This window comes from Arvicola amphibius, chromosome 6 (assembly GCF_903992535.2).
Source record: "Arvicola amphibius chromosome 6, mArvAmp1.2, whole genome shotgun sequence".
NCBI classification, from domain to species: Eukaryota; Metazoa; Chordata; class Mammalia; order Rodentia; family Cricetidae; genus Arvicola; species Arvicola amphibius.
The window spans coordinates 41,101,247-41,128,351 of NC_052052.2; the positions used below are offsets into that span (position 1 = coordinate 41,101,247).

The window sequence follows — 27,105 nt, forward strand, 5'->3', positions numbered from 1 at the left end:
GCAGCCTGCTTCAGCCCAAGGCTGTGATGATACACTAAATAGTTCCTAATGGGCCTTTGCCACAAAATCAAAGTGTGGATGAGAAGGGCTGGCTAGGTCTGGAGCAGGAAACCTCAATGGGATATCTTCATGGTAGCTCTCAATTTGTTTGGTCTTGATCCTGGTTTGATTCTGATTTAATAAGGGTGAGACATCAATCACATCTTACATTAATTAAAATCTGGCATCAGCACCCAAGACAATGCCAACAGGGGGACAGTTTAATGGTGAGGCCAGCAGACTGGCTGCCCCCAGAACCAATAAGACCTAGAAAACCCCTACAGAAGGCCACACCCTCGCCCCGCCCAGCTATGCAAAAATCCTGCTTCTCTGGACTCTGCTTCATCCAGCCCATAGCTGAGCCCCTACAGTGTGTCCAGCACAGCTCAGTGCAGTAACACTAACAAAGCCAGAGTCCTTCCCATCCAGTGCTAACACGAGAGACTGAGTGTCAAGTATGTCCAGAGTGGAGCTTGCCCACATGGACGCGAGGGAAAGAGGCGTTCTTGGCCCCACCGTGAGGACAATGGAGGCTTGAAGGGAGTCTCGGTAACACAAAGAGCCTGAAAACCCAGGAACCCAGGAGGAGACTCTCTGGTGGGGAAGGAAAAGGAAAAGAGAGCTGCTCCAGGTTCCTCCTCTCCTCTGCTTCCATGGGGTCCTGCTGGCCTCAGCCTCCACTTAGGATCAGACTGGCCCCTCTAGGAGCAGCAGGCAGGTGGGTTCCTCCTCACCCCAGCCCCCAATACTTGAGTCTTGATGACACCTGGACAGGACCCCAGAGACTGGTTCACCAGATACTGAGACAGAGGATCAGGCCACAGTAGGGTCTGGGTCTGAACCCGCTTCTCCAATGCATGCAGTGACAGCTTCTGTCCTCATGAACAGAACGCCGTGACGACACATGCTCTGCACCAAAAACATTTCCAAAGAACACTCAGAAGGGGGAAGGAGCCATCTGCGTGTCTCAAGTGTGCAGGGCAGCCCTGAGCCCACCAACTTCCTGAGGAGCTACGGCCTACAGAGCGCTATTCCAGGACAAGCTTGCTGACTCCCAGGAAAGGGGGTGTTATGAGCAGCACCTGTGCCTCAAAGGTGGCCCTCAGGGCCTGACAGCAATGCCCAACCTCAATGGGGAGTAAAGGGAGCTTTGGGTTTTTAGTAAAACCTAAAAAATTAACTAAAGTCTGAGAGATTGTGAGCCCTCGAGGGTCTCCAGCGTCCTTTCGCTTAGCCCCTTTGGGGTGCCAGTTGTTTTGTTTTCATCTCTGCTAGAACAACAGGGCATGGCTGGTATAACCACATCCCCACGTGGGTCCTGAGAAGCACCCCCACTTTCACCAGGTTCTCCAACTGTTCATCAGCTCAGCCCAGCTCACACCTGTACTGGACCACAACGGGCTCGTGTACCTTCACGTTACCCAGGACGAGGTGAGCATTCAGGAGCCAGAGCAACAGTAGTCTCCAACAACAGTGCTGACCCACAGCACAGCCAGGTGTCAGGACAGGCAGAGGGAAAGGTGGTCTCCCAGGATGCGCAGCAGTCAAAAAAGCAGGAAGGCATTCGATCCTGTGCTCTCCTGGGGAACATGCCCACCTGACCCAGAAAGACAGCACAGAAGCCCCACCCAGTGGCAAAGGGTCTATTAGCCATGGAGGCAAAGGATGCACCAATGTCCATCAAATACTTGAAGAATGAAAGACTAGACAGACTAAATATGAGACAAACATCTGCGATGACCCACAGGTGTGGTTTTAGATAAAAAGTTCTGATATATTGATACAGTCTTAATAGGAAACGGTTGTTTAAAGAACCATGCACGCACGCCTTTAATCCCAGCACTCGGGAGGCAGAGGCAGGCGGATCTCTGAGTTCGAGGCCAGCCTGGTCTACAAGAGCTAGTTCCAGGACAGGCTCTAGAAACTACAGGGAAACCCTGTCTCGAAAAACCAAAAAAAAAAAAAAAAAAACATGCATCTCAGGGCTTGAGAAGGTCTTGAATGGGCAGCTCAGAAATAAAGAAGTCTTCCAATAGGGTGTGGCTAACCCCCCTCCCAGAAGTACAGATAAGACTCTCACAATTAGAAGCAACCAGCTGCATACAAAGACCGGGGGCCCATGCTAAGGCCACCACCTCTGGAACCTTGCTTATCCTTGACTAAGCAAACAGGAGTCTTTACAGATAAAGCAGAGGTCAACTGTAGACTCAAAGGCCTGATAAAATCACCCACAACCCTGAATTACAGAGCCAAATAATACAGTGTTTCCACACAGGGAAATGTGATGATCAGAACCAGGGGGCCTTCCGGCATACCAGCACCCCACTAAGTGTGCTGGATTCCAGACCACGCCCTGTCCCCACCACTCCACAATTCCCCTAAAACAAGCAAAACCTGGACAGGGGTTCCCGTTAGTCTCAGGAGTCAGCAGAAAGGCTGGGTCAAGTGAAGAATGAGCCTTTTACTACACAACACTGAGGACACTTCACGTGTAAAGTTCTGTCGATATGTCAAAGGCCCACTTCAGAAAAGAAAGGCAAACACCTTAGCTAGGGCTCAAAAGGAGCAGCGAACATGGACTGGCTCTGAGGGCATCAGGACCTCAGTGAGCTTCAAGTGCATTACATCACACACAGTTGGACCTGGAAGGGAGGTAGCTTCAACAAATAGGAGTTAGGTATCCATGGCAGGGAAGGCTCAGAGTGTTCGGGACTAAATCTACCAGCAGTCCCTGCTCCCAAGAACTCAAAGATGCCTTCAAGAGGGGCGGTGGTGCTGCTTGTCTATAATCCCAGCACTTGGGAAGCAGAGGCAAGCAGATCTGAATTCGAGGCCAGTCTGGTCTACCAAGTGAGTTCCAGGACAGCCAGGGCTGTTATACAGAGAAACCCTGTCTCGAAAAAGAACAAAAGCAGCATCTTAGAGCTACACGGTGGTGGTATACACTTTTAATCTCGGTACTTGAGAGGCAGAGGTGGAGGAAGAGGTCGGCGAATCTCTTTGAGTTCAAAACCAACCTAGTCTACAGAATCAGTTATAGGACAGCAAGAGCATACACAAAGAAACCCTGTTTCAAAAAAACAACAACTAGTTTCTTAGAATTAAGGGTTAAGTGGCATCTAAGACAAAAAGATAGAGTGAATCCGACTCGTCCAGAGGAAAAAAGAATGAGAGAACGTGCACCAAGCACAGAGTCCGTTCAAAGGTCCTGAGGCAAGAGGCTGGCCTAGCCTGGGCTTAACTACAGCCTGAAGTTCTAGCTAAGTCTCAAGAGTTTAAATTCCGGCCCAATGACAGTCATAATGTTTAGTTCAATACATTCTAAGCTGCTCTTTTTTCTTCCCATTAGGTAAGTCCCACTGCTGTCCACCTTTCTGTTTCCACTGTGTCTTCTCGAACAAGAAAGAATATCTGATTCCTGAGCAGTTTAGGACATACCCTAACTCTTCACTAGCCACCGCTCCCCACGTCTCCAGAGCAGGCTGGGAAGGGACAGGGGGGGATCTGTCTCCTAACAGAGAGAAAAGAGCCAACTACAGGCCAGTAAGAAAAGAAGTCAGCTACAAGCAGAACTCCCTGCTCAACCATCCATGCAAATGACCAGAGCCTCAGCTCACAGCCATCCTTCCAAGACAGTCAGGGCAGCCCAGGGATGCAGCATGACTTCACCAGCCCTAAGGACACAGAATGTTCTGGGGACATGCAGATGCTTCTGACCTGAAGGCATTTGGCTCCTGTGGCTGTCCCCATTTTCCCTACTCAACTAAAAACAAACTTCAGGAGAAAATGAATCAAGTTTTACTAGCTTCCTTATTTACCCAGAACTACAAGTTTATCAGCTGGGAAGCCTTTAAAATAACTCTCTCCTGGCACCATCACTTCCTTTCTTTACTGGTCACTCGCCGCCCACAACACACACAGGAGGTTTAACCTTGGCTGTGGAGCCTGAGCTTAAAAGAGGAACCCCAAAGTCAGAACACACTCCTTTCATTCCCACTTCTAACTGTTCCAGAACAACTCCAGCCAACAGAAACGAAGTCCAGGAACAATGCCTACCTCAGCCCTTACTCTCTGACTCTAGAAACAGGTGCCGTGCATCTTCTATGGTTCTCTCGCTCCTCCTGAGCAGCCACTGCAAACCGAATGCAATTCCACTTTGCAGATGAGAACACTGAGTTAAAATCTGGAGCACACAGTGAGCAGAGGCCCTGATGGGGATCGGTACCATGTCAGAAACTTCCCAAACACCCTGTGTCCAACAGACACGACAGGCAAAGAAATCCATCTCCTCAATCACAGCAAGAACGGTAAATGTGAACTGAAGGCTAAGAGCTGTACAACTGGCACTTCAGCCTAGAGACCCAAGTATGACATGCAGAACTCAAGCAAATGTGGGTGGAAAGAACAATTTCACAAGTGTCCCCTGCCTTCCACACACATTGCAAACAAATAAAATGTAAAACATCATGAAGATAGGGCCACAAGAAAAACACCAGAGTAGTGTATGGCACTAGAGGCACAGGGGCCCAGTGCAGCCTTCCCAGACCAAAAGGCCCACACTAGCCGCAGCTGCAGGTTGGCACAGGTCTCAGCCCCTCACTCCCACCAGGCCTTGAGGCAGTGTAAGTGAGGCCTGATACAGTACCACTCTCCAGATGAAGCTCAGCCCCCACAGCATAAGTTCATAGAACAGAGCCAGCGGGACAGGGAGGTGTGCGGAGACCCAGAAGTTCAGATCTCCTCATTCCTGTATCCCAGGGGCTGGCTCAACACTCCCAGTACTGTTAAGGAAGGCTTGCTCCATTGCAAATCAACCTACTGCATTGTATTTTCTCTGGCTTGTTGTTCCAGCTTCTAATCCCATAAATGCATCTGCTTTCTTACTCATCTTCCTCCCAAGCGAGAGGCTGCTCCTTCCTGCCTGGCACAGCCACTGCCCTTCCCCATCCTCAGCTCCAGTACCTGGCACCTCAACTTCCCAGCTCTCAACTTCCCACAGCCAGAAAGCAGAACCTGTATTTCACCCAGAACTTCCTGTGGAGAAAAGCACACTGCACAATCTCAGGTTGTCACTTAACACTGGCTACCAACACAAAAAAAAAAAAAAAAAAAAAAAAACTGTACAAAACTCTCCACCCTTTCCCATGCAAACTGGCATCTCCAGGACCCCTCCATAACTCATTTACATGGTTTCCCGGATGGATTCAGTCTGTTAGTTTATCATTTCTAAACTATAGGACAGAAAAATCCTCCCAATAGCTAGCTATGGTTGTACACACACCTGGAATCCCAGAACTCGGGAGGCTACGACATGAAGATGGTGCATTTGAGACAAGACTCTGTCTCAATGAGAGCACTTCACACTGCAGAGATGGCTCAAGAGGTCAAAAGCGATGGCTGCTCTTCCAAAGGATCCAGATTCAATTCCTAGCACCCACGTCAAAGTTCACAACTATCTGTAACTCCAGTTCCTGGGAATCTGACACTCTCTCCTGACCTCCCTGGGCACCAGGCATACACATGGTACATGGACACGGACACACACACACATATATATAGGCAAATCAGTTACACACATAAAATAAAAATAAATAAATCTTTTTCTAAAAAAAAAAAATGAGAGAGCTAGTCAGGCACTGTGACACATACACTTACGCCCAGCCCCTGACAGAACTCACAGTGAGTTTGAAGCCAGCCTGGTCTGCATACCAAGTTTGAGATGAGACCAGCCAGTATTATACAGTGAAACCCTGCAGAGAGGAGGGAGAAAGTAAGTGAGAAAACACAAACCCCCAAAAGGTGAAAGACTGGAGAACCCCTCAGGGAGAGTTTAGGGACCAATCACTTCCAGCTAAGACCCCGACTCTGACAGCAGAGACAATACACCTCCTTGGAGAAAGGACGAACTTCCAGGCAGCCCTTAGCAAAACTCACGGTGGGCTCTCCGTCCAAGCCCCTCCCACCCTCCAGAAGGCCTTCCTGGATTATTTGCCTTAAAAAAAAAAAAAAAAAAAAAAAAAACACAATTTAAATACTGAGCATCTTCACTTTCCAAACCATTGAGAAGTAGGGAAAGGGGGAACCACGTCTGTTTCTATTTGAAACTGTCAAAATTAGCATTCAGTAATTAAAAATCACACCCTTTCTCTTAATAACCTAAGCAGCATGATACAATCAGGTTGTGCCAACTCTTTAATCTAATTGACTAATTACAGATTTTAATTTAGTCAGTTACTGAACAACTGTTGACAATTTGTTTTCATTAGGGACAGAACAGAATAAATATTTAGGCTTTCCGTCACAAAGACTCCTGTGATGGGCTCTCCATCATGACCCCAACTTCAGAGTGACAAGCGCTGGCTCCATCGGCATCCTCAGGCACAGGTACCCACGCAGCTCCCCAGCCACCTCCCAGCACACCCTTGCACCCAGCGCACCTAACTCAAGCCTAAGTGCATGCAGCCGCCTCCACTCCCAAAAAAGACAGACAATTCCCAAATTCACACAAGTCATTCAAGAAGTGGCAAACACTTAAACGTTGTGAAAAAATAAATAAATTCAATGCTACATGTCACTGGCTTTTAAGCAACAAAATAAGCTAACAGTCAAAATAGGTTTATCCGCATTTGTCTCGCTGAGAAGCCAACTGCCACTGACATTTTTTCAAGACACTCATTTACAGGTTTGGGTAATAAAACGATCCAATTTTTTTCAAAGAACAGTTCTCCCCAAGGACCCATCTCCCAAAGTCATCCCATAGTTTGTCAATACAGCAGTGGCTCAAAGGCTAAGAGTGGAGCCCTGGGAGCAAGTTCTGACCCCTTTACTAAATAAGGCCACAGCCATGGGCTCCTGGCTTCTCTTCTTTGGGCCTTGATTTCCTCATCCAAGAAATGGGATCATAACAGCCCCTGCCTTGTACTGAGGGAATTAAATATCACTCCCTCATACACTGTGTAAACGGAATAAATGTTCAATAAATACTGATCACCAGTATTTCAGAGGCTGCCCTATTTCCCTCGCTATCCTCAAGATACATAAGCCACAGTCTAGAAAGAAGACAGTGACCCACTGACAGCATTTAGCAACGAGGTCTGTTAACAAAGCTAATTTGGGGACTTCGCTTTTCCCTTGATCCAGTTCCTCTGAGAAGTACCAGCTCAGATAGGCAAGGAACATGTCCCTTTTACCTTTCCGAGTCTGCAAACAACCAGCCCTGTACTTTCTGCACGTGGGCCCTCAGCACCCTGAGCCCTCTCAGCTCAGAGAATCTCAGGGCCCCTGTCAGAGACAATTTTGCATTCTGACTCTCCTGAGCTAGAACTGAGCTGGACAGTGCCACCAACACTGTTGGTCAGTGGGGAACCCCAATCAGAAGCTGAGGTCGTCAGCCTAATAATCCCAACTGAGGTCGTCGGCCTAATAATCCCAACTGACCTCTAGACAACTCCACTGGGAAAGTTGAGGGGTCACTACTCATCTAAGCTCAGCAAGATTCAGGTCTGCCCTACTAGCAGTGTCTTCTGCTCACGACAACTGTACCAGCCTATTAACTCACGCTGGCTCCCTGGAGCGGCTAAGAAGCCCTGGCCGGCATCTACATCATTCTTACTTCCTGTCGCTTCATTAAAATCAATGGTGAACAGGGGGCCCACGCCTGTACTCTAGGGATAAGTAAAAGCAGGAGCATGAGCTCAGGGCCGTCCTAGGCTACACAGAGAGATTCCGTCTCAAAAAACGAATGAATGGTGCCTCTGGGTTGAATATAGTCACAGCACTTGCCTGGGATGCTCAAGGCCCTGAATTCAATCCCTGACACCACCAAAATAATTAATTAATGATGACTCGATATGTTATGTCCTCATGAATAAAAAATATTCAAGCGTGTAGTCCACAAGGGGTGGCAGGCAACAAATGAAAGGGGCCTTGCAAGGAGAAACAGGAACCCCTTCCTGGGCTAGAGATGGTGCAGCCAGTAAGGACTAGGCTCACAACCAAAACAAAAACCAGCCAGTCCCTCATCCCACACTGAATCCAAAAGCTAATCAGGAACCCTAGCCCATCCCTCTCACAACTGCTCCAGAGCCCAGCACAGTATGGGGTGATGTTTGCTGTCCTTGCTTCTTTATTGTTGCTGTTTTTGTAAGGGAGTGCTTTGTTTTGGCATTTTGAGACAGGGTCTCACTCTATATCCAGGATGGTCTAGAACTCACAATGTAGGCCAGACAGCCTCACACTCATAGAAATCCACCTTTCTCAGCCTCCTAAGCGCTAGGACTGCAGGAGGATGCCAACACACATGACGGCAACATGCGTGACATGACAGCAAAGAGTACATTAGGAATAAGAAAATCTGGGACGAGGTGCTATCTCAGGGGTGGAGTGTTTGCCTCACATGCACAAAGCCCTGGGTTTGATCCTCATCACTGCACAAACCAGGCACACTAGAGCATGCCTGCAACCCTAGCAGTCAGGAGGTGGAGACAGGAGGCCCAGCAGTTCAAGGTCATCCTCAGATATACAGCCAGGGTCAAGACCAACCAAGGATACATGAGACTGTCTCAAAATGAGAAAGAAACAGAAACAACTAAACTGAAGGCTATTTATTTTCAACATTATTCAATCACTCCAAATACTTCTATTTTCTCATCCACAAAATAAGAATGAAAACAAAATCTAACTCAGAGGATTGCTGTCAGGAGATAAAACCTATAAGAAAACAGTATAAAGCATACAGTTAGCATTCAATAATTGTTTGTACTATTAGTTCTTTATTTAGAAATAAGAACTATGTCCTGCCCCCTACAAACTCAGAAGAGAACAGAATGAGAAAACTTTTTTAGATGGGCATGGTGGTGCACACCTTTGATCCCATTACTCAAGAGGCAGAGGCAGACTAACTCAGAGTTCAAGGCCAACCTGATCTACACAGTAAATCCCAAACCAACCAGGATTACATAGTGAGACCCTGCCGATAGACGGACGGACGGACGGACGGACGGACGGACGGACGGACGGACGGACGAACGCTAGAGTGTCAGCATCCATTGTAAATGCTCAGTAAACACTTGTGTCCTTCACTAAACAGGGAATTATTAGCAAACCATAATGCCATCATTTAGTAATTTGTCCCTCCCCATGAAACTGCCATCTGTACTGCCTAGGGTTCCAAACACCCACAGAGGATTGTCTCTCTCTAAAATCAAGAGATGTCATAGGTGAACACTGTGATTTCCACCTAGTTCCCTTTGACAAAGATGCTGCCAGCAAAATAATGCCAAAGAAAGTATGTGGCGACAGTCAACTAGATTTAAGTTCATTTTCTGTAGCTTGGGGTCAGAATCGACCGGAGCACTCTGGTGATCAAGTTTTCTGCAATTCCCTATTCCACACATTAGCTCACTGACAGAAATTCACCATGGTATTTAAAGTGGCAGCCATCACAACTAACTCAAATTGTATTGGCTTCCCTGTTGCCGAAACGCTCTGCTGAAGCCATCAATTGGCCAATTCGGAGATAACGTGGTGGCTGAAATTCCCTGTCATGTTGTAAAATCCCTTTCGAAGCGGCTCATGGCTTGCAGATCCTCAGCAGAACCAGTGCCCGGAGCCTCAGCCAGCACCGCCTCATGTAACCCAAGTGGCAGGCAGGCAGAGCAGGAGCTGGCAGGAGACGCTGCCAAAAAGAAGGGCCTCCAGAGAGGGGATAACATTTTCTACTGGACGCTGTCTAAAAGACAGTAAGAAAAGACCAGCCACGCGCACACATCTGACACCACGCCTGCCCACTGGGCATCTGCCCCCTTAACACAGGCCAGGTAGCCAAAGCCACAGGCATCACTTGGCCTCTCAGGAAGAAAGCTGCTAGATTCCTGAAGGATGGCACACAAGCCAGCCTCATAGGTGGACAGTGTCTAAAGCCAGTGCCTACCACAGGCCGCTGGGCCCTGCCTGCAGTCACAAACCAGCAGGGTTACCACCCTGCTCTAAGCCTCAATTTCCCCATCTGGAAACTTAGAAGTTCCTTCTTGAACAGGATTCCACCATCTGATGGTGGATTCAAATATGAAACAGAATTCTCAAAGAGAACCCAAGCCAGCAGAGGTAGTGGACACCAGCAATCCCAGGACTGGAAATGTTTGGCCAGAGCCAAGGCCAGCCTCTGCTACATACGGAGTTTAATGCCAACCTCAAGACGTTGTCCCAAAAACTAAAAGTAAAGAGGAGAGGGGCAAACCATTACAATGACTCAAAAAGCTACAGAGAGAAAAGCCAGCCCTGATTTCACCAAAGCTACGGAGAGAAAAAAGCCAGCCCTGATTTCACTAAAGCTACGGAGAAAAAAAGCCAGCCCTGATTTCAGATCACTGTCTGCCTCCCACTGAAGAACAAACCACAGCACAAAAGACACAAATGTCTTGCTCCAGGCCAAGAAAAAGAATCAGTACTAATACCCTGGCCACCCTAGTCCAAATCTACACACTATTCTCAACACCGCACTAAGTTTCCAACACCCAGGAAAACATGCTCACCAACCAACCACTCCTGCCAGTCTGCTATCACCCCAGAGCCTTCCCCTCTCAAGGAGCCTTCTGTGACTGAGAAAGAAAGATGAGAAGAAAATCTCAAACTCCAAGGAACTCCAAGACAGAGACCTGAGAAACAAATAAAGCGTTAAGTGTTCCCTAAAACACAAAGAACAGGACACAAAGCCTGCCCCAAAACTGTGTAAAGAGTGGTCACCAAGGTGGCTGGAGAGATGGCTCAGCGGTTAAGAGCATTGCCTGTTCTTCCAAAGGTCCTGAGTTCAATTCCCAGCAACCACATAGTGGCTCATAACCATCTGTAATGAGGTCTGGTGACCTCTTCTGGTCTTCAGACAGAATATTGTATACATATACATAATAAGTAAGTAAATAAATAAATAAAAAGAGTGGTCACCAAGAATGGGGATAGGGAATTAGGGAGGCTGGGTCAACCTGGATCACAGAAGGCACCGAGACCCTTTATTGGTATTCTACCTACAGCCACACCCTAGACACTGCTCAGACAATCCTCTCCATGAGGGAAGGATGCCCCCCAACCTAAGACAGTCAGTAGGAACTGCCCATGGCCAGTCACTCACAAATCCTTCCTTAAGAAGCCATTCTGCACTCTGCCTCTGAGAAGTGAGACCATTTCCTCCCATGCCTGCCCACACCCCATCCCTCCAAGTGGGAGATACATTTACTCAGCATGCAACCAACACACATGAGTGTCACTGGGCATTTAACAGACTGAGTCTACAACAGCAAACTGCAGAACCAAAGGACCCAAGTGCCAAGTAGATAACAAGCAACCTGACATCCCTGGACCTGGTGGGGAAATGATTCTCCCTCGGCCCTCTAAAGTGGATGTCATTTTCTTATTACAGATCTGGAAACTGAGGCTCAGCCACTGCTTATCACTTGACCCAAATCACCAGCCTGAAGGAACGGAAAGTCACACTCAGCACACCCTGGACCGGTAATTATCAACCTCCAGGCTGAGACCTGCAGTGAGACGGGGTAAAGGCAGGGCACACACATTTGTGTGTGTGTGTGTGTGTGTGTGTGCGTGTGTGCGCGCGCACGAGTAAATCACTGAACAGGGATTTCTAGAAGCAGCTCTCATGTTTACTCTGTGATACGGTAGTTGCGCTTTTTTTTTGTAATTGCCAGCCATGACCCACTAAGTTGATTCAAGATACACTAATGGGTCACAACTCCCACTACGAAACAATACTTCACCATTTTCTGCCACTTGTCACTCTTCATTAAAGTGTCTCTAACACACTTAGTGCTTGGGCAAGGATCAAATCCTTCTCATTTCTCAGGGCACAGAGTCTTGCTCACTGACCTCAGATTTATTCAAGATGCCACAAAGCAGCCCCAAGACCGGAGATGGCAGAGGAGACAAAGATGAAGTTTCAACCCTGAAGGGTCTAGAGAAGGAAGGGAAGAAACTCCACCTTGACTGATAGCCTCCTTCTAGGCCACAAGTGACAAGTGAGTCATAGTACTGCCAAGTTCCTGGAGGAAGGGGTCAGAAAGGGATGGCCCTGGCAGGTCCGTGGGAGGCTGCCACATTCTCAACCAGCACTAGCTATCAGAAGGACTTCCCAGATGCCGAGACACCAAACACGACCACAGGGCAAAACCAGAGGCAGCAGGGAAAGAACGTATTCCAGGCTCCTAGAGTAGCAGAGGAAATGGGTACAAGTGTGGGCTGGCAGCAGTCGAGGGCATCCAGGTGCCATCTCAATTCCTTCTCACGAGCAACAGACTGATGACGCCTCAAGCCCCATCTCTTGTGGCTGTCTAGACCCCAGGGATCCAAATAACTAGTCAACAGGTGAGCAAGTAAACGAAGAGGGAGGCCTTGCTGGCACACACCTTACACACGAAGACCGTTCTGCTCCCACTGTCACTCACAGAACAGCAGGATCTGGTAGAACCAGGACTTCCCAGAGCCAGGAAGAGCATGAGCATACACATATGCAGAACTTAAACATATGCAGAGCATACACATGTGCACAGTCTACAATGAGCCTGGCATGAGTATGTACTTTTGTACATCCATTCTGTATGTGACCGTAAGGCCTTTTACTCCACGTGACAACCCTGACAGACATGTAGCTTCAACTTCTCCTTACTGCTTGAAGAAACTGAGACACACAGGTTGAGTTAGGTGCTCACGGTCCACACAGCTAGCAAGCAACAAGACAGTACAAGGCGAGAGATTATCTTGGATCCTGCTTGGGTGTGCAGGAGTGAGATCTGTTGGAGATGGGATGGAGGGTGTGTGCAGCTTTGTGCTCTGGGCCTTTTTGTTCTGTTTTAGCTACGTATGACCAGTGACATCCAGTTCTCCCATCTGCAGTCGTGGTGTTTCTACTGACGTGTGCTGCTCGCCCAGATCAGGAGACAGCACACAACGCTGTAAGCACTGATCAGCTACCTCCAGCTCTTCAGCCAGCAAGCAGGGCAGATGTATGGCAACTGCAAACATTGTCATGTGCTCCTGGCCCATGGTCACCTAGGGGTTCGCCTCAGAGGATACAGAGACAAGAACCAGCTTCCTCAGTGACTCCCTTCACCAGCTCATCTGCCCCTTCGGCACCTTCTGACACTCCTCACAGAAGCAGAAAATCAGGTGAGTCCTGAGCACAAAGGTTGGCACAGGACCCCTAGCCCAGGGACTTCTAATCTACGTATCCCTATGCACACTGGCATAGCACCACCAGCCTCCAGGGACAGCCCTTCCTCTGGCCACCCCCACAGTGGAGAGCAGGAGAGGCCTGTCCACACTTCACAGTGAGGAAAGCCAAAAAGCTAGCACAGTCATGGGGCTGACTTTCAGATCTAGATCCTTGCCAGTGCCACCCACAGGCCCCTGGGCCTACCCATTGAGTCCTGCAGCTGCTCAGGCAGGCGTGGTCTAGGAACACTCTGTCCTATACAGATAAGAGGCAGGGACACCTCAGGGGAGCCTTTATCACTGCCAGTTGTGGTAGGACCACCAGCTCTGCCCCCTCGTGAGGGTGCAGGGACTGAGACAAGACAGCTTGAAGAGAAGGAACCTGGGACACATCCGAGAAGCCCTGACAGAGAGGGCATCACTGGAATCCATCAAGTACACAGGGGGATCCTTCCAGAAGAGTCAACTTGCTCTCCCTCGACACAGAGCTGCTCAAGATTTTTCTGAGCAAACATCAGAACTAGAGAGGACAATCAAACTCAGCAAGCACTAGCTGGGAGACATTCTGCCTTATACGTATGTATTATATCTCCTCACCCTCACAGCCCCGCAGGAACCACCCCGCCATTCCTTAAAGTCCATATAGACAGAAAATAGCAAGCGTGCACATGAAGCTAGATACAGATCCAAGTCACCAACAAACCCTTCCAAATCCAGAGGCTTCAAGCCCAGGAAAAAGAAAAGCATACCACGGAAAGACACATCCCAACAACTCATCTCACCGAGGCCATGGAAAACCCATTACCCTGGCAAATCAAAAACAAACAACTGCAATTGTCAATTTTCTGTAAGCTCCCAGCAACATATACTAAAGAAGTTTATGTGAATCGCCTAACGCACTTGTGCCGTGGTCAGAATTACTACCGAGCTAAAAGAGATTAATTCTGCTAAATACTCTAAACCCTCAGACACTATTACAAAGACTACAGCTAGTGTAACATTTCTGCTATCTTAGCTGACAGACCTCCAAGCGCGTGTATGCACAAACACACACACCCCCACACACCCCGCTGCCACTTCTCTTAAGGGTTAAATACACACTCACACAGAAGATGAGGGTCCAGCTACACAGTGCCCACTGAAGAACCCTCCTCCCTTACAAAACAGAGCTGACCTAAGGGACATAGAACTGGGTGTCTCCCAGCTCTCTTCAAGTGTTGGCTGGCACAGAGCTAACTCTCGGTCCAAGTTTGCAAATGCTTAGCTAACAAAGATGGCATTATGCAAAAGGCTGCTGCACACTGCTGGTCTGGGAGTTCAAATGAAGTGACCACTGCCAAAAACTTTGTTTGGGTCCCCACTGTCCTCCCGCTCCACCTCCCGCCTTAAATAAAGGGCAAGGATTTGCAATTTGGGGTCTTGCTGCCACTTGAAACCCATTACGGTGGCCACATTGCCTGGGTTCTGGCAAAATGCAATTCCAGTTTCTCATTTAATGTTTAATTAGCTACTAACAGAGGAGTCTGGCAGCCTCTGGGGGCAAGAGGAACTCCAGAAGACAGGGTAGGAGCCTTAGAAGGGGATTCAATACAAAATATAAGCTGGGGGGGGGGGGGGTGCCTGTGTATATTTTTGCCGTTTTGAATCTGCCACACAAGGGTGCCAAGCAAGGGTCAAACCCAAAGGCAAGCCTTGAACCTGCCAGGACCTCTGGCCAAATAGCTAGGCTGGCTTATCGCAGAGGATAGCACTTCCCCAGCTCCTTAGGAGCCCAGCTGCAGGCACCCGCTGCCACCTCTCATCACCCACTTGCCAGTGGGCCCTGGCAGTCACAGACACTCCCTGCCCCGCAAGAACCTCAGCTCAGCATATCCAAGGAGAGCCCTCTCAAATATCACTTTGCTATTTCAAACCCACCAAGGACACTGGACCCCTGCCACACAGCCACAAATACCTCAGCTGCTGTCCACACCCACGACTCAGGCACTTCCTCCTCTGCTAACCACCTCTTAACAAGAAGGGGGGCAGGGGTACACACTGAAAGGGGCCCAGGTCTTCAGAACGGGGACACTGAGACAAGCAGGAAAATCTGACCAAGGTCACAGGTATACATATCTACAACACTGCCCAAGTTGTTCACTGTGCGAAATAGGGGTCTAGGCTTTTTGGAGCAATAATCCATGAACCTCCTAAAATCATGAACAAAGTCTCCTTTATGAGGACACATGAATTTTCTGGAAAGAAAGGTCTGTAGCTTTTATCACTTTACTTCTGGCAAAGAAACACAAGAAACCCCCTTCTATGGGTCAGGTCTTCAACACAAGAAACCCCCTTCTATGGGTCGGGTCTCACCTGACCTGTGACGAGGCAGTTCTCCTGACAGGGGCTACAGTTTAATTCTCTTAAGTCATGTCTTCAGAGAACAGCTAGGGCCACAGAGCAGATACCAGGCACACTCTGGTCAAGCGTAAACCCCCTACCATTTTTCAAGGTGCCTGCACCAGGAAAGTACAATCAATACTGACAAGTGGAATTCAAAACACTGGACATTTTAGCCTCAGCTCCACCACCCACTAGGCTTACAACTAAGACGCCTGGCCATGGCTTCATCTGTAGAATGGGACTGAGATTTAAAAATAAACACCAGCCAACAAGGCAGCTCCATACTCTGAAAGTGTGCCACACAAAGCCAAGCAGACACCCCCGGCAGCATCTCCAGCACCTGAGAGCCTCTGTGGGACTAAGCTACTCTGCTCTTTTCCTGCTACCGAAAAGGATAACACAGCAGCTGTGCAGGACAAGGACCACTAGGCGTCTGATTAGGCAAAGATACTTCTCTCCATCCAAACCTATCCTAGAGCCCCACACAGAGAAGGGATCAGAGCAACTCTGCACTCAGGGTATGAGACATACAAACACCTGGGCGTGTCCATTTACAAAGGACAAGAATAGACCAACCTGTCAAGAGAAAACCCAGAGGGAGCCCCAGTGGGGTCTTGTGGGCTTTCGCTATCACTCTAAGAGGCATTATTTAGCCAGAGGAGAACAGCACAGAGATGCAAGGACCCAGCCACGCCTCCTGTGACCCTAGGTACTCCTGACTTAGGGCAAACCCATTCTCAAAAAAGACTACTCTAAACACAAAACCCCTAGCACTCCGTGTACACGTAGCAAACACCAGGGTCTTTAGGCTTCTAAATGAGCTAGGAAAACCCAAGCCTCCAGGTGTGGGGCAGAAAATAGACAGTGACTCAAATAAAAACCCACCAAATCAAGGACAGTTTAAACCGCCTCCCAGAATCCACACATCTGGCCTTGACCTGGGGGTGCCTTCCCAATTACCCAACCCCTGACCCTGCCCATCTTGGGAGGAGATGCCCTGCCAAGATGACAAATACCACTGTACAAGAGCCCAGGATTCTTCCACTGGAGCTGTGGCGGCTCCTCCCTGCCAGGCAGACAATAGGTACCCCAGACACTTTTACCCATACTCTGAGGACCTTTGACTCTCTACAGCACACTACCCAGGGCCAGTAAACACTCTTCTTCACACTGTCCGTGTCTAAAAAAGACTCACAGCTCGCTAACTGACATCAAAACTGCCTCTTGCTCAAGACGACCAGCAGAATTCGTCATCTATAAAGAACATCTCCCAGTAGTCTCTGAGCTTTCCTGGTCCAGGTATTTTCCCCGCAAACACCCCATTTCACTCCTTTACCCCACTGGTGTGCGCTTGCTAGCTATACAGCCTTAGAGGAACTAGGAGATGAATAGTTCCCAACCTAAGCCATAGGCTATAGCCAGAAAGGCTAATCTAAAAAAAGTTAACCAGGATCATGCAAGCAAGCAATGCCTGCTGTGGGCCTGTGCCAGACAATATGAGAAGCATGGACTCTGGTGTTAGCCTAGCTGTGTACACACTCTAACTCTACCATTGTGATTAACCCCTCTGCACCAGTTTTGTAATGATTCAGCCACACAACATGGCTGACACTTACGGGTTCCAGGGACACGCAAGTGCGGACAAGACCTCAGGCAGAAGTACCTAGTGGCCCCAGAAATCTTAAAGGACCCCGTGTGACACATGTGCAGCATGGTTGCATCATCTACGTATGATGCAGCTGCGTGAGCCCTTGCACACGTGTGAGCTCCTCCGTCATACCACGCCATCCCCCTACGCACATGCACTAGGCAACCCTTAAAAGCTGGAGGCGCCACCTACAGGGTGCGCTAGCTAGCGCTCGCACGCACTCTATCTCTTTCTCACTGTCTCTCTCTCTCTGTCTCTCTCCCCCCCCCCGTCTCTGTGTGTGTCTCTCTCTGTGTTGCTCTCTGTCCACCGACCTTCACCAGGCCTGTACACACCCCCTCTAATAAACTCCTAAGCGGGTTTGTTGCGTCTTCCATGTTTCCTTCTCATTCACGCCAGGTAATTTCAAGTTTCTTCATCTATAAGACGGAGCTAGCAACATGCTTCCTCCAACAGGGTCAATGGCAGAGTAAACGAGCGAGTGCATAATTAGTACACGGCCCAATACATGGCAAGTGCTGACACAGAGCATAGGTGCTTTTACAGACACTGAAGTGGAATGATCACCAAATGTAGACCCTGATCGTAGGTGTGCTTGCAAGCTGTGTGCATGGTGGCAGATGTCTATAACCCCTGCTACTCAGGAAGCCGAGACGGGAGACTCGAGAATTATAACACAGGGAGATCCAGTCTCACACACCAACAGATAGATAGGATTTGGGTAAACAGAGAAAACTACACTCTAGCCAAGGGGAAGACCAGAAGGAGCTACTGGGGGCCAGAAAGATGGCTCTGCAGGTAAGAGACACACCTGAGTTCAATCCCCAGCACTCTGGCTAACCCAATAAGAGACACAAGAATAGAAAAACTAGATGAAGAAATAAGAATAAACAGAAAAGCAACTATAAGCCTTTGGTATCTCTTCCTTCTTTTTGCAGTGCTGGGGAAAATTATAGGGCCTTACAACAGCTAGACAAGCCCTCTACCACCAAGTTACAACTCCAGACTAATGGGTATTTCTTCATTTACCAGGTATTCCTCTGCTGCCACCCTTCCAACTGAATGTTATCCTAAATTACTTCAAAGTATCCACTTATAAAGCAGGGCATGGTGATGCACTCCTTTAATCCTAACAGGAGGCAGAGGCAGGCAGATCTCTCTGAGTTCTAGGTCAGCCTGCTCTACAGAGTGAGTGAAACCACGACTTGAGAGGAGTAAAGTAAAAAGAAATACCTTCATTCAATCACACTGCTCCATCTCCCAATACCTTCATTCAATCACACTGCTCCATCTCCCCTGTGACCTAACTCAGGACGTAAGACTCATCAGACTGATCCCAATGAATCGTGAGCCCCCAACTAGTATGACCTCATCCCTTAGCAGCATCTTCTAAATGCCATACCAACCTCAGCAATCTGCAGGGTTCTACTGCCATTCCTAACAGTCACTGACTGCTGCTAACTGACGTAACCCATCAGTACCGCTGCCATCTTGCTTCGAGATGCAAAACCACAACTTGCTGGAGAAAAAAAATCTCAATGCTACTTGCTAGAGCACCAAAGCTGACTAAAAATCCTAAGTGTCTATCAGAAACTGGCTTGTGGAATTAGAAGGTGGAACTCAGTGACAGAGCACTTGCCTGGTACATGTGGGGCCCTGACTTTGATTCCTGGCATGGGGACGGGATTTTGAAACAGGTACTCCTATCCGGCCTTCTTCCCTAAAATGAAACCATCTGCAATGTAGTCAGAGACTAACAAAATAGGTTTGGCCATTTGCAGTTATTTAGTGGGGGGCGGGGGAGGCAAACTTTCTGCAAGGTAGAAGGGGATAGTCAAGTTCACTGGCTGCTGGACCACTCGGCGTCGGGCAAGACCCAGCTCAGAAGTTCAGCCCTACGATCATCATTGCCACTTATCGTCCCAGAACCACGTCATGACAAGTGAAGCAGTCACCTCTCCCTGTACAGCTAAAAGTTGACCAGGCTAGAAGGACCACTCACCAGCTTCTTTCTCAGCCCTGGAGAGGACACATGAACTCGTCACATTCCTGAGCACTCGACTCCAGGGGCATTCGCTTTTCTTTCACAACAAAAGCCCAGTGCACTAACCACTCAGGATGTCGGTGAACTCAGTCTCTGACTCCTGTTACAGGACCCATTTTCACCATAACAATAACCATGGCTTTGAATCTGACCATCTATGGAACTCACCCAGATGGGATTTGGTCTTCCAGACCAGTTTCAAAATTAGCAACCCAAGGAGGCAAACAACCAGACCAAGAAAGAACCTGATGCTGTTCATCATTCCCATACCTAGAATGTGAGGATCGTGTGTGTGTGTGACAAACGTCTGTACACACTCAATGTGCAGTGCCTACTGGAAGTAAAAACTGGAAGTGGTGGAAGACATCCGGGTACCTTTTTTTCCTCACTCCATCCTTCGTAACCTGACAGATCCTAACTACCCATTTCATCAGACCATAAAGTCTGACCCCTCCAACCCAGGCTGCGACAGTATGCATTTAAAAAAAAAAAAAAAAAAAAAAAAAAACCACATATCCATGGAAAATGAACATCACAGATACCTTCCCTGTAATGATTTCATGGACCTTAAATTTAACCAAGTAGATAATCAACACCAGGGCAAAAGACCCTATGGCCTGGTAAAATTAACTACTTTCAAAGGAAAAAATTGAGCTAGCCATGGTAGCTATAATCTCAGCACTTGGGAGGCTGAGGTAGGACTGCTGAAAATTCAAGGCCAAACTAATCTACAAACTGAGTTCTAAGGCCAACCTAAAATACGGCGCAAGACATTGTCTGTCCCATCCCTGCCCAGTGGGCTGGCAAGATTGGTGAGACAGTAACAGGGCCTGCCCCCAAGCCAGGCCCCACATGGTGGGACAAAGAATGAAGACCCACAAGTTGTCCTCTGACCTTCATTCCCAAGCTACCTGTCACACATACACCCAACTCAAATGTGCACACACATGCACGCCGATAAATGTAACCTAAAAAAGAGTATTTGGGCAAAAGATGGTGAGTGAACTTAGCACTTTATAGTACCCATCACCTGAGCAGAACCCATACCGTGTGCACATATACACCATGTGCGTACACACCCCATACTGTGTGACATATACACCAGTGTACACATATATACCCCACACTAAGTGCATATATATACCCCACACTGTGTACATATACACCCCATACTGCATACACACATAAACCCCAAAATGTTTGACATATACACCCCACACTGAGTTCATACATATATATATATATTTATATCCCACACTGCATACATATACACCAGTGTGCACATATGTACCCCGCACCGTGTACACACATAAATCCCAGTGTGTGACATATATACCCCACACTGTGTGCAGATGTAGACCCCACACTGTATGTATATACACCCCACACTGTGTGTGACATACCACACATCCCACAGTGTGTACATACACTCCCCACACTGTATGTGCATATGTAACACACTGAAAGACTGCTCTAGACTGCTCTCTGAGACACAGTGCCACAAGCAGAGCTAAAGTCCGTTCCACAGAACTGTTATTCAGCCACCCCTTTGAGTCCAAAACAAAAATTTCACATTTCCTTTCTGTCTTGTTGGTTATGGTCACTTTTCTTAAGCCAACACCAACCAGGCTCAGTCCCCTCCCAGCTTAACTGCCAACTAAAGCCCACATGACTCTGAGCCTTCAAACACCATTTCTTCCTCCAGGTAGAACTGCAAAGTGATGAATACTGTCCCCCAACTTCAAACGTCGGGGAGGGAGGTACAGGGAGGCAGGCAGCAGGAAGAGAGGTGGGCAGGAGAAGGGGAAGGGAGGCAAGGAGGAAATAAAGACCACTGCCAGCTGGCTGTGCACTTGCTTTTGATACTAAGAAGTTAGAGCCATCCAACCCTGTAATTATTGCCGGGATTAAAAATTTGTTACTCACATAATCATGAAAGGCTTTTGCTTCACTTGAATGTTCACAAGTGTCTCTCCTTTCAGGAGCTGCACAGTAAAGGTCCCAAAATACACTGCAAATAGAAAAACAAAGTAAGATCAGGTTACTAATTATTACTTGTGTACACAACGGGAAGTACAGGGTACATGATGGTACAGCACCAGGTCTCCTGAAGCTCCATCCTACCTTACAGCACTCACTGGACAAACTGAGCCCCTAAGACAAGTAGATCCAACCTCGCCTGGCAGCTCCTCCATACTGGGCGCCTCACCTCAGTGACACGGCCTTGTGGTTAGTAGTCACTAGAGTCTGGAAAGGTCAGCACAACCCACCCAAGGGTGTCCGTCCACACAGGAACCCGGAAGGGGAGCCTGCCCATCTCATCCGTGTCCTTTTCACCCCAAACCAAAATGGCCACAGTATATTGTAAAAAGGTTAAGCTGGCAAAGTCAGGGCACAACTATGATTCATCTGCACAGAAATCTGGGTGACTCCGGTAATGAAGGGAACCTTTTGGGTTCCTAATCCCACCCACCGAAGAATACTTGTCTGTGACTCAGAGAGGAAGGGAGGCTGTGACAACCAAGCATCTTATCCTCTCTCACTGAGCCCAAGGGCCTCTTCAGACAGCGCTCTCCAGTACAGAATTGGGGGGGTGGCACACAGCACCCCAGACTCTCCGTAATTCTATATGGTCACACCAACATTCCATATTCACAAGAACAGAAACACAAGTGACTACAGAGTGCTCTACAAACACAGGGCCTTAGAAATACTCTATTCCAGAACCAAGGCCCAGCCAGAACCAGCTTGAAGGGCACACTGGACACTGGAACTGAGGTCTGATCTGACTTGCAGGGCAGTCCTGGCGATTCCATCCCAGCAAGCTCCATTGCCACCAGGCAAGCACCACCCTCAAGGTGTGCCTGTAACAAAGCCACCCCATCCAATCTGAGCCCAGAAAACAGCCAGCATTTGTTCAGTCAAAGCACACACAGGGTGAGAACTCGAACAATCCAGACTACAACTGCTCACAGCCACCACAACAAGCCTTCCATTCCCGGAACAAGGACAGACCCCAGGAGCAACAGGAGAACCAGGTCTTGCATAGCCGCAGAGGGAGGCTGGGGCCACACTTCCCTCCTCCACAACTGCCCCCTGGAGCACCACACACAGCCAAATTTTGCAAGTCGCCAAATTCCCAGCACCTTCAGAATAACTCTCACTCCCATGCCCAAGTTCCTACAAGACCCAGGGCCATGAGACCTGCCAATGCCATCCACACACTCGCCTCCAAAGCCAGCCACAGCCAACCTATCACCCACTCCCGCAGGTGGAATCCTTGCGCCACACCAGCCGCCTCCTCCGACCAGGCAGTTGGGAGGCTGGCAGAAGTCATTAAAAACTCATTTTCTCTGCACAAGTTAGAACAGACACTTCATCCTCCCGCTGTTCAAAGAGACTTGAAACAGTAACCTGAGCTGGCAGCCAGGTAAATGCTAACATCCCAACACTGCGTCTGCCTCAACCACACCATCTGAAGCCGTCCTGCTCCTTTTCCCTCTCAACAGGACAGGAAAGACTCCACTGATCGGTCCCACAAAGCACCCAGGTCACACACTCAGGACAACTTGCTTTAGGCTTTGACTCTAAGCTTCCCTCCCGCCTGCAGAAAAGACCACAGGCTGCTTGGGCCTGGAGAGAGGGTCACAGATAAGGAGAGCCAGCCCCCAACAAGCGGCAGGCATCCTGCCAGGCCACCTCTGGCTGGTTAAGGTTCTCGGTAAAATAAGGCTTTGTGGTTGCAGGGATGCTGGGGGGTGGGGAAGCCAGAGGAAAGGAAGGTCCAGTCAGTCTGAATCAGTGTCTCTACAGGAAGTGCAGGCCTTCTTGCTTTTCTCAGGGTCCCTGGAAAAGGCCCAGTGGATGTCTCTCAAGGTTTGTCCTAAGGGACAGGCCAGTTGCAGAACAGACCTGGTGTCCCCTGCCCCCCGCCCTGCCCCCACTCCTCTAATTAAAGCAGCATGCAGGATTGACAAAAACCCTTCTAACTCTTTCCAAGCCCCCTGCCTAGTGCCCCGGAGTGAGATGGAAAAGCAGCACAGGTTCTACCCCAGCACAGCAAAATTTAGTCAGCTCCCGACAGGCAGAGAAACACCGGCAAAAACTTCAGGCTGCAGCCTCTTCTGCCCATGCTTCCTCACCAAAGCTGATCAGAGCACCCAGAGGTGCCCTGCTCCGTGGAAAGCAGAAGCTGAGGGTAGAAAGGTCTGCCCCGGGCCCCGTCTTTGTTCACTAGGACTCGGGCCACAGAACAAAACACACACAAAACTATCACACAAACTTACCACCACCACGAGTGCAGAAACCCAGGAGGTTCTCCCAGTGTGATGTTTTTTTCCCATCGAATCTAGAAAAGAGGGGGCAGAGGCAGCTTAGAGGGGCAGAAAGGAGGGGGCGGCAGGGCCTTCCCCAGCCAAAAGGCTGTGAAGACCAACTAACAATAAATGCCAAAAGGTGATAAAAATTCAAAATGGTGGCCACAGTGGCTGCTCCTGAAAACAAAGGCTCTAAGAATAGTGGGGAGGAGGGGGTGTCAAGAAACTGGATGCTGAGGAGTCCCACTCACCTCTGATAAGAAGGTCTGTGCAGATTTCTGTGCTCCTACGTGCAGTAAATATTCGTAGACGTATAAAGCTAACCTGAAAAGTGAGCAGGGGCAGAGAGGGAGAGAGAAAGAGAGAGAGGAAAGGGTCAGATCACACTGAGGCTCGTTCTGGACCTTGCCAGTCGGACTCTGAGCCCGCTCCGTGCCATCCCATTGTGGCCATGACAAGAGAAAAGTACCTATCACCCCAGACAGGACCCGGGTCAGAACAGCTAGTGGGTGGGTACCACAGACAAACTGCCCAAAGCCGCGGGAGCTGGAAAACGGTTCCCAAACTTGAACTTCCAAGTGGCACTGGGACCAAACACACATAGGTCTCGCAAACTCGAAAGCCACAAGAGCCCTGAGCCACTCTCCTTTTCCCAGCCCACTTCAGCTCGCTGCCGTAGCTCAGCTTCGGGGTCCGGGGAGATTCAGCCTCAGCCCGGGTACTTGGCGCGCTCTGGAGAGGGCAGCAAAGCGCCGCCCTCACCGTCTCCCCCCCAAACAACTGTCCCCCAAGCCTGGGGCCAGGCCGGCGCCGCCTGCCCAGCCCAGCCCCGCGTCCCGGAGCGCACCGGGCAGGCGGCAAGGCCGCTGGCTGGGAAGGGAGAGCGCTCCTGGGCGAACAAAGCCCCCGGCACGCACTCCTCACGCCGCGGGCGGACAAAAGGAGCCTTCGGGGCTGCGGAAAGCCACGCGCCCCCTGCCCGCACTCGGGGGGCAAAGTGTGGCCCCCGCGCCCAGCCGACCCAGTGCACCGGCTAATAGTGGGACCTCGCCCACCCTCGCCGCGGGCCCCCGCGCTCGCTCCGCCGCGCGCCTACCAACTCCCCTCGCCCTCCGCTGCCCTGCCGCCCCTTCAGGGTGCCCCAGCCTCTGCCGGCGCCCAACAATGGGCTCTCCACGCCGCCGCCGCCGCAGCCGCCGCGGGGCAGAGACCGGGGGCCCAAGGCAGCGCGACCCCCGCGCCCACCTGCCTCCCGCCGCCCGCGGCGCGGCCCCACTCGCGAGAGGCTTACTTTTCCCGAGCCTGCCCGTCCGAGGGCACCGCCGAGCCTTTGCCTTTGGCAAACATGGCTTGCAGAGAAGAGGGCGCCGAGCCCGCCGCCGCCGCTACCGTCCGGTCTCCCGAGCTGCCCTGCTCCCGGCCCCCTCCCGGCGATCGCCCGCTCGCTCGCGCTCCGCTCGCCGCGCTCCCTCCCTCCCCGGCGCTGGCTCCGCGCTCTTTCCAGCTGTCAAAGCGTCAGCCCCGGCCGCGGCCCCATCGCCTTGGAACTCCTCCCGCGCCGGCTCGGCCTGAGCTGTGCCGCCGCCCGCCCGAAGCCTGCAGCTCGCTTGCTCGCTTGCTCGTGGCCCGCGCGCCCGCCGCCCGGCTCCGCCTGCGCCGCCCTCTGCGCCTTCAGCACCGCTGCCTCTGCCGCGGCCGCCGCTGGTCTACTTGGAGCTCAACCGAACGTGGCTGCCCCGGCAGGAGAGCGGCGGGCGTCCACGCCCCGCGACGGACGGCCGCGGCGGCCAATCGGCGCGCGGGGGCGGGCCCGGAGGCCGGGAGGGACGCCTGTCAGCGCGGCCGCGCCAGTCCCGCTGCGCCTCCTCCGTGAGCCGCTGCCCGCTCGTGTGCCGGCCGGGGGAGCGGAGGGCGAGCCCTGGCGCTGGGGTGGGGCGGCGGCGTGAGGGGCTCAGGCCTGGACCGGAGCACCCGGCCAGCGCCACAGGGACTGGGCGCTGCGGCACTAGCCGCGGAGGGAGGCGCGGACCCCGGCTGGCCCGGCGCGCCCCTTTCCGCGTTGGCCTGGTCCCCTGCGCCCCCGCCCTCCCCGTGCTGATCTCGCCCTCCGTGGGCCAGGACCCCGGCCGGCCCAGCTCCCCGCCCCACCCTGGGCTGCCTGCGTCCAGCCCGGCTCCCCGAGCCCGGGCCAGGTCTGCACGCGGAGCTGGGCGGCCGAAGCTGGCTGGCGCCAAAGCGCGCGGCTGCTTCTTTACTAGATCGTTAAAATACTTTGGGAAACCCCAAAGTGGAGCCGCGCGAAAATGGCCCTTGGCGTGCTCCGGGCAAACCTCGAGAGAGAAAAAGGGTCTTAGACTAGAAGGAGGAAGAGGGATTTCTCCCAAATTTCTGAGATCTGCCAGCCATGGCAAGTTAGCCCCTCGCCTTCTCCACGGGAACGGGTTCCGTTTGGGTGAGGGACGTCACCTGGACGCCTCGCGACTCAGAATGCGCGCCGCAGAAATCACAAACTTCAAATAAATGGAGCTAAATTGGGGAGTGAGGGGGACTAGAGTCGGGCGTGGGGGGAGGGGAAGCTTCCATTGTCAATGACCCAGGTGTACAATGGGAAATGGGGGGTTGGCAGAGTGACCAAGCTTTTTGCTCCCGACTCCTTTCTGTCCACTCGAGGATCCCAAAAACTAGCACTGTACCCTCACTGGAAACTCCAGATCAGAAACTGGTGAAATAAGGGATGGTTCCCCCATTTCATACTGTTTTTAGAGCGCGGTTCTCTTTAAATGTGATAAAATACTGTCGGCACTGTCTCTTTAAAAGAGTCAAGCAGAAAAAGCTGTGTAAGCGCTGATTGGCTGCCTGTTTGGATACATCTTTAGGGGAGCCTTGAAACTGTTAGCCTAGGTTGATTTTTTTTTTTTAACTGCGCTGTTCCAATAAACAAGTAACGCCCCTCCCCCTAACATGCCTCGCACCAAACAATTAAAGGATAGGTCAGTGTCCTGGGGAAAACACGTTTCAAGTAGGAAAACTCAGAACTAGATTTCAACAAAATAAACAATAATTCCCTACCATTAAAGTTTGCTTATTTTGCTCTGCAGAAAAGAGAAAGGGGCTTTTAAAAGAAATGCCCCGCAGCAAATGGATCTACACTGGTTCAGGAAGGAGACTCGGGGTGCGTTTTTGGGTAATGTTCTGCTCTTAAACAGCCTCCTTAAATTAGAAGACAGCCTAACACCGTGGACCCCTCTGGACTCTGTTCTCTGCTAGGAACCAGAGCTCAGACGGAAGAAGGGCAGAAAAAGGGAAACACTGAGCCCTAGTTTGGGGATGTCTGTGCCAGCCCCTAGTTTAAAGGTTGTTTTTTGTCAAGGAGGGGAGAAGCATAAAGATTGGGAGTTGAAATACAATGGTAGGGGAGAAAAGGAAATAATTACAGTTATTTTTTCCCCTCAGCGGTT

At 50.4% G+C, this 27,105-nt stretch overlaps 1 protein-coding gene across 2 annotated transcripts in view; it reads right to left on the reverse strand.

Annotated features, from left to right (window-relative positions):
* Ssbp3 (single stranded DNA binding protein 3) overlaps window positions 1-25,345 on the reverse strand; it is a 141,218-nt gene extending 115,873 nt beyond the window's left edge. For both annotated transcript variants that reach the window (XM_038333533.1, XM_038333532.1), the window contains exons 1-4: window positions 24,939-25,345; window positions 23,899-23,971; window positions 23,618-23,679; window positions 21,258-21,342 (exon numbers count right to left, since the gene is read on the reverse strand). In XM_038333533.1, coding sequence (XP_038189461.1) covers window positions 21,258-21,265 — 8 coding nt within the window. In that variant the 5' untranslated portion in view covers window positions 21,266-21,342; window positions 23,618-23,679; window positions 23,899-23,971; window positions 24,939-25,345. The remainder of the gene's footprint in view (window positions 1-21,257; window positions 21,343-23,617; window positions 23,680-23,898; window positions 23,972-24,938) is intronic.
* Window positions 25,346-27,105: the final 1,760 nt, after the last annotated feature.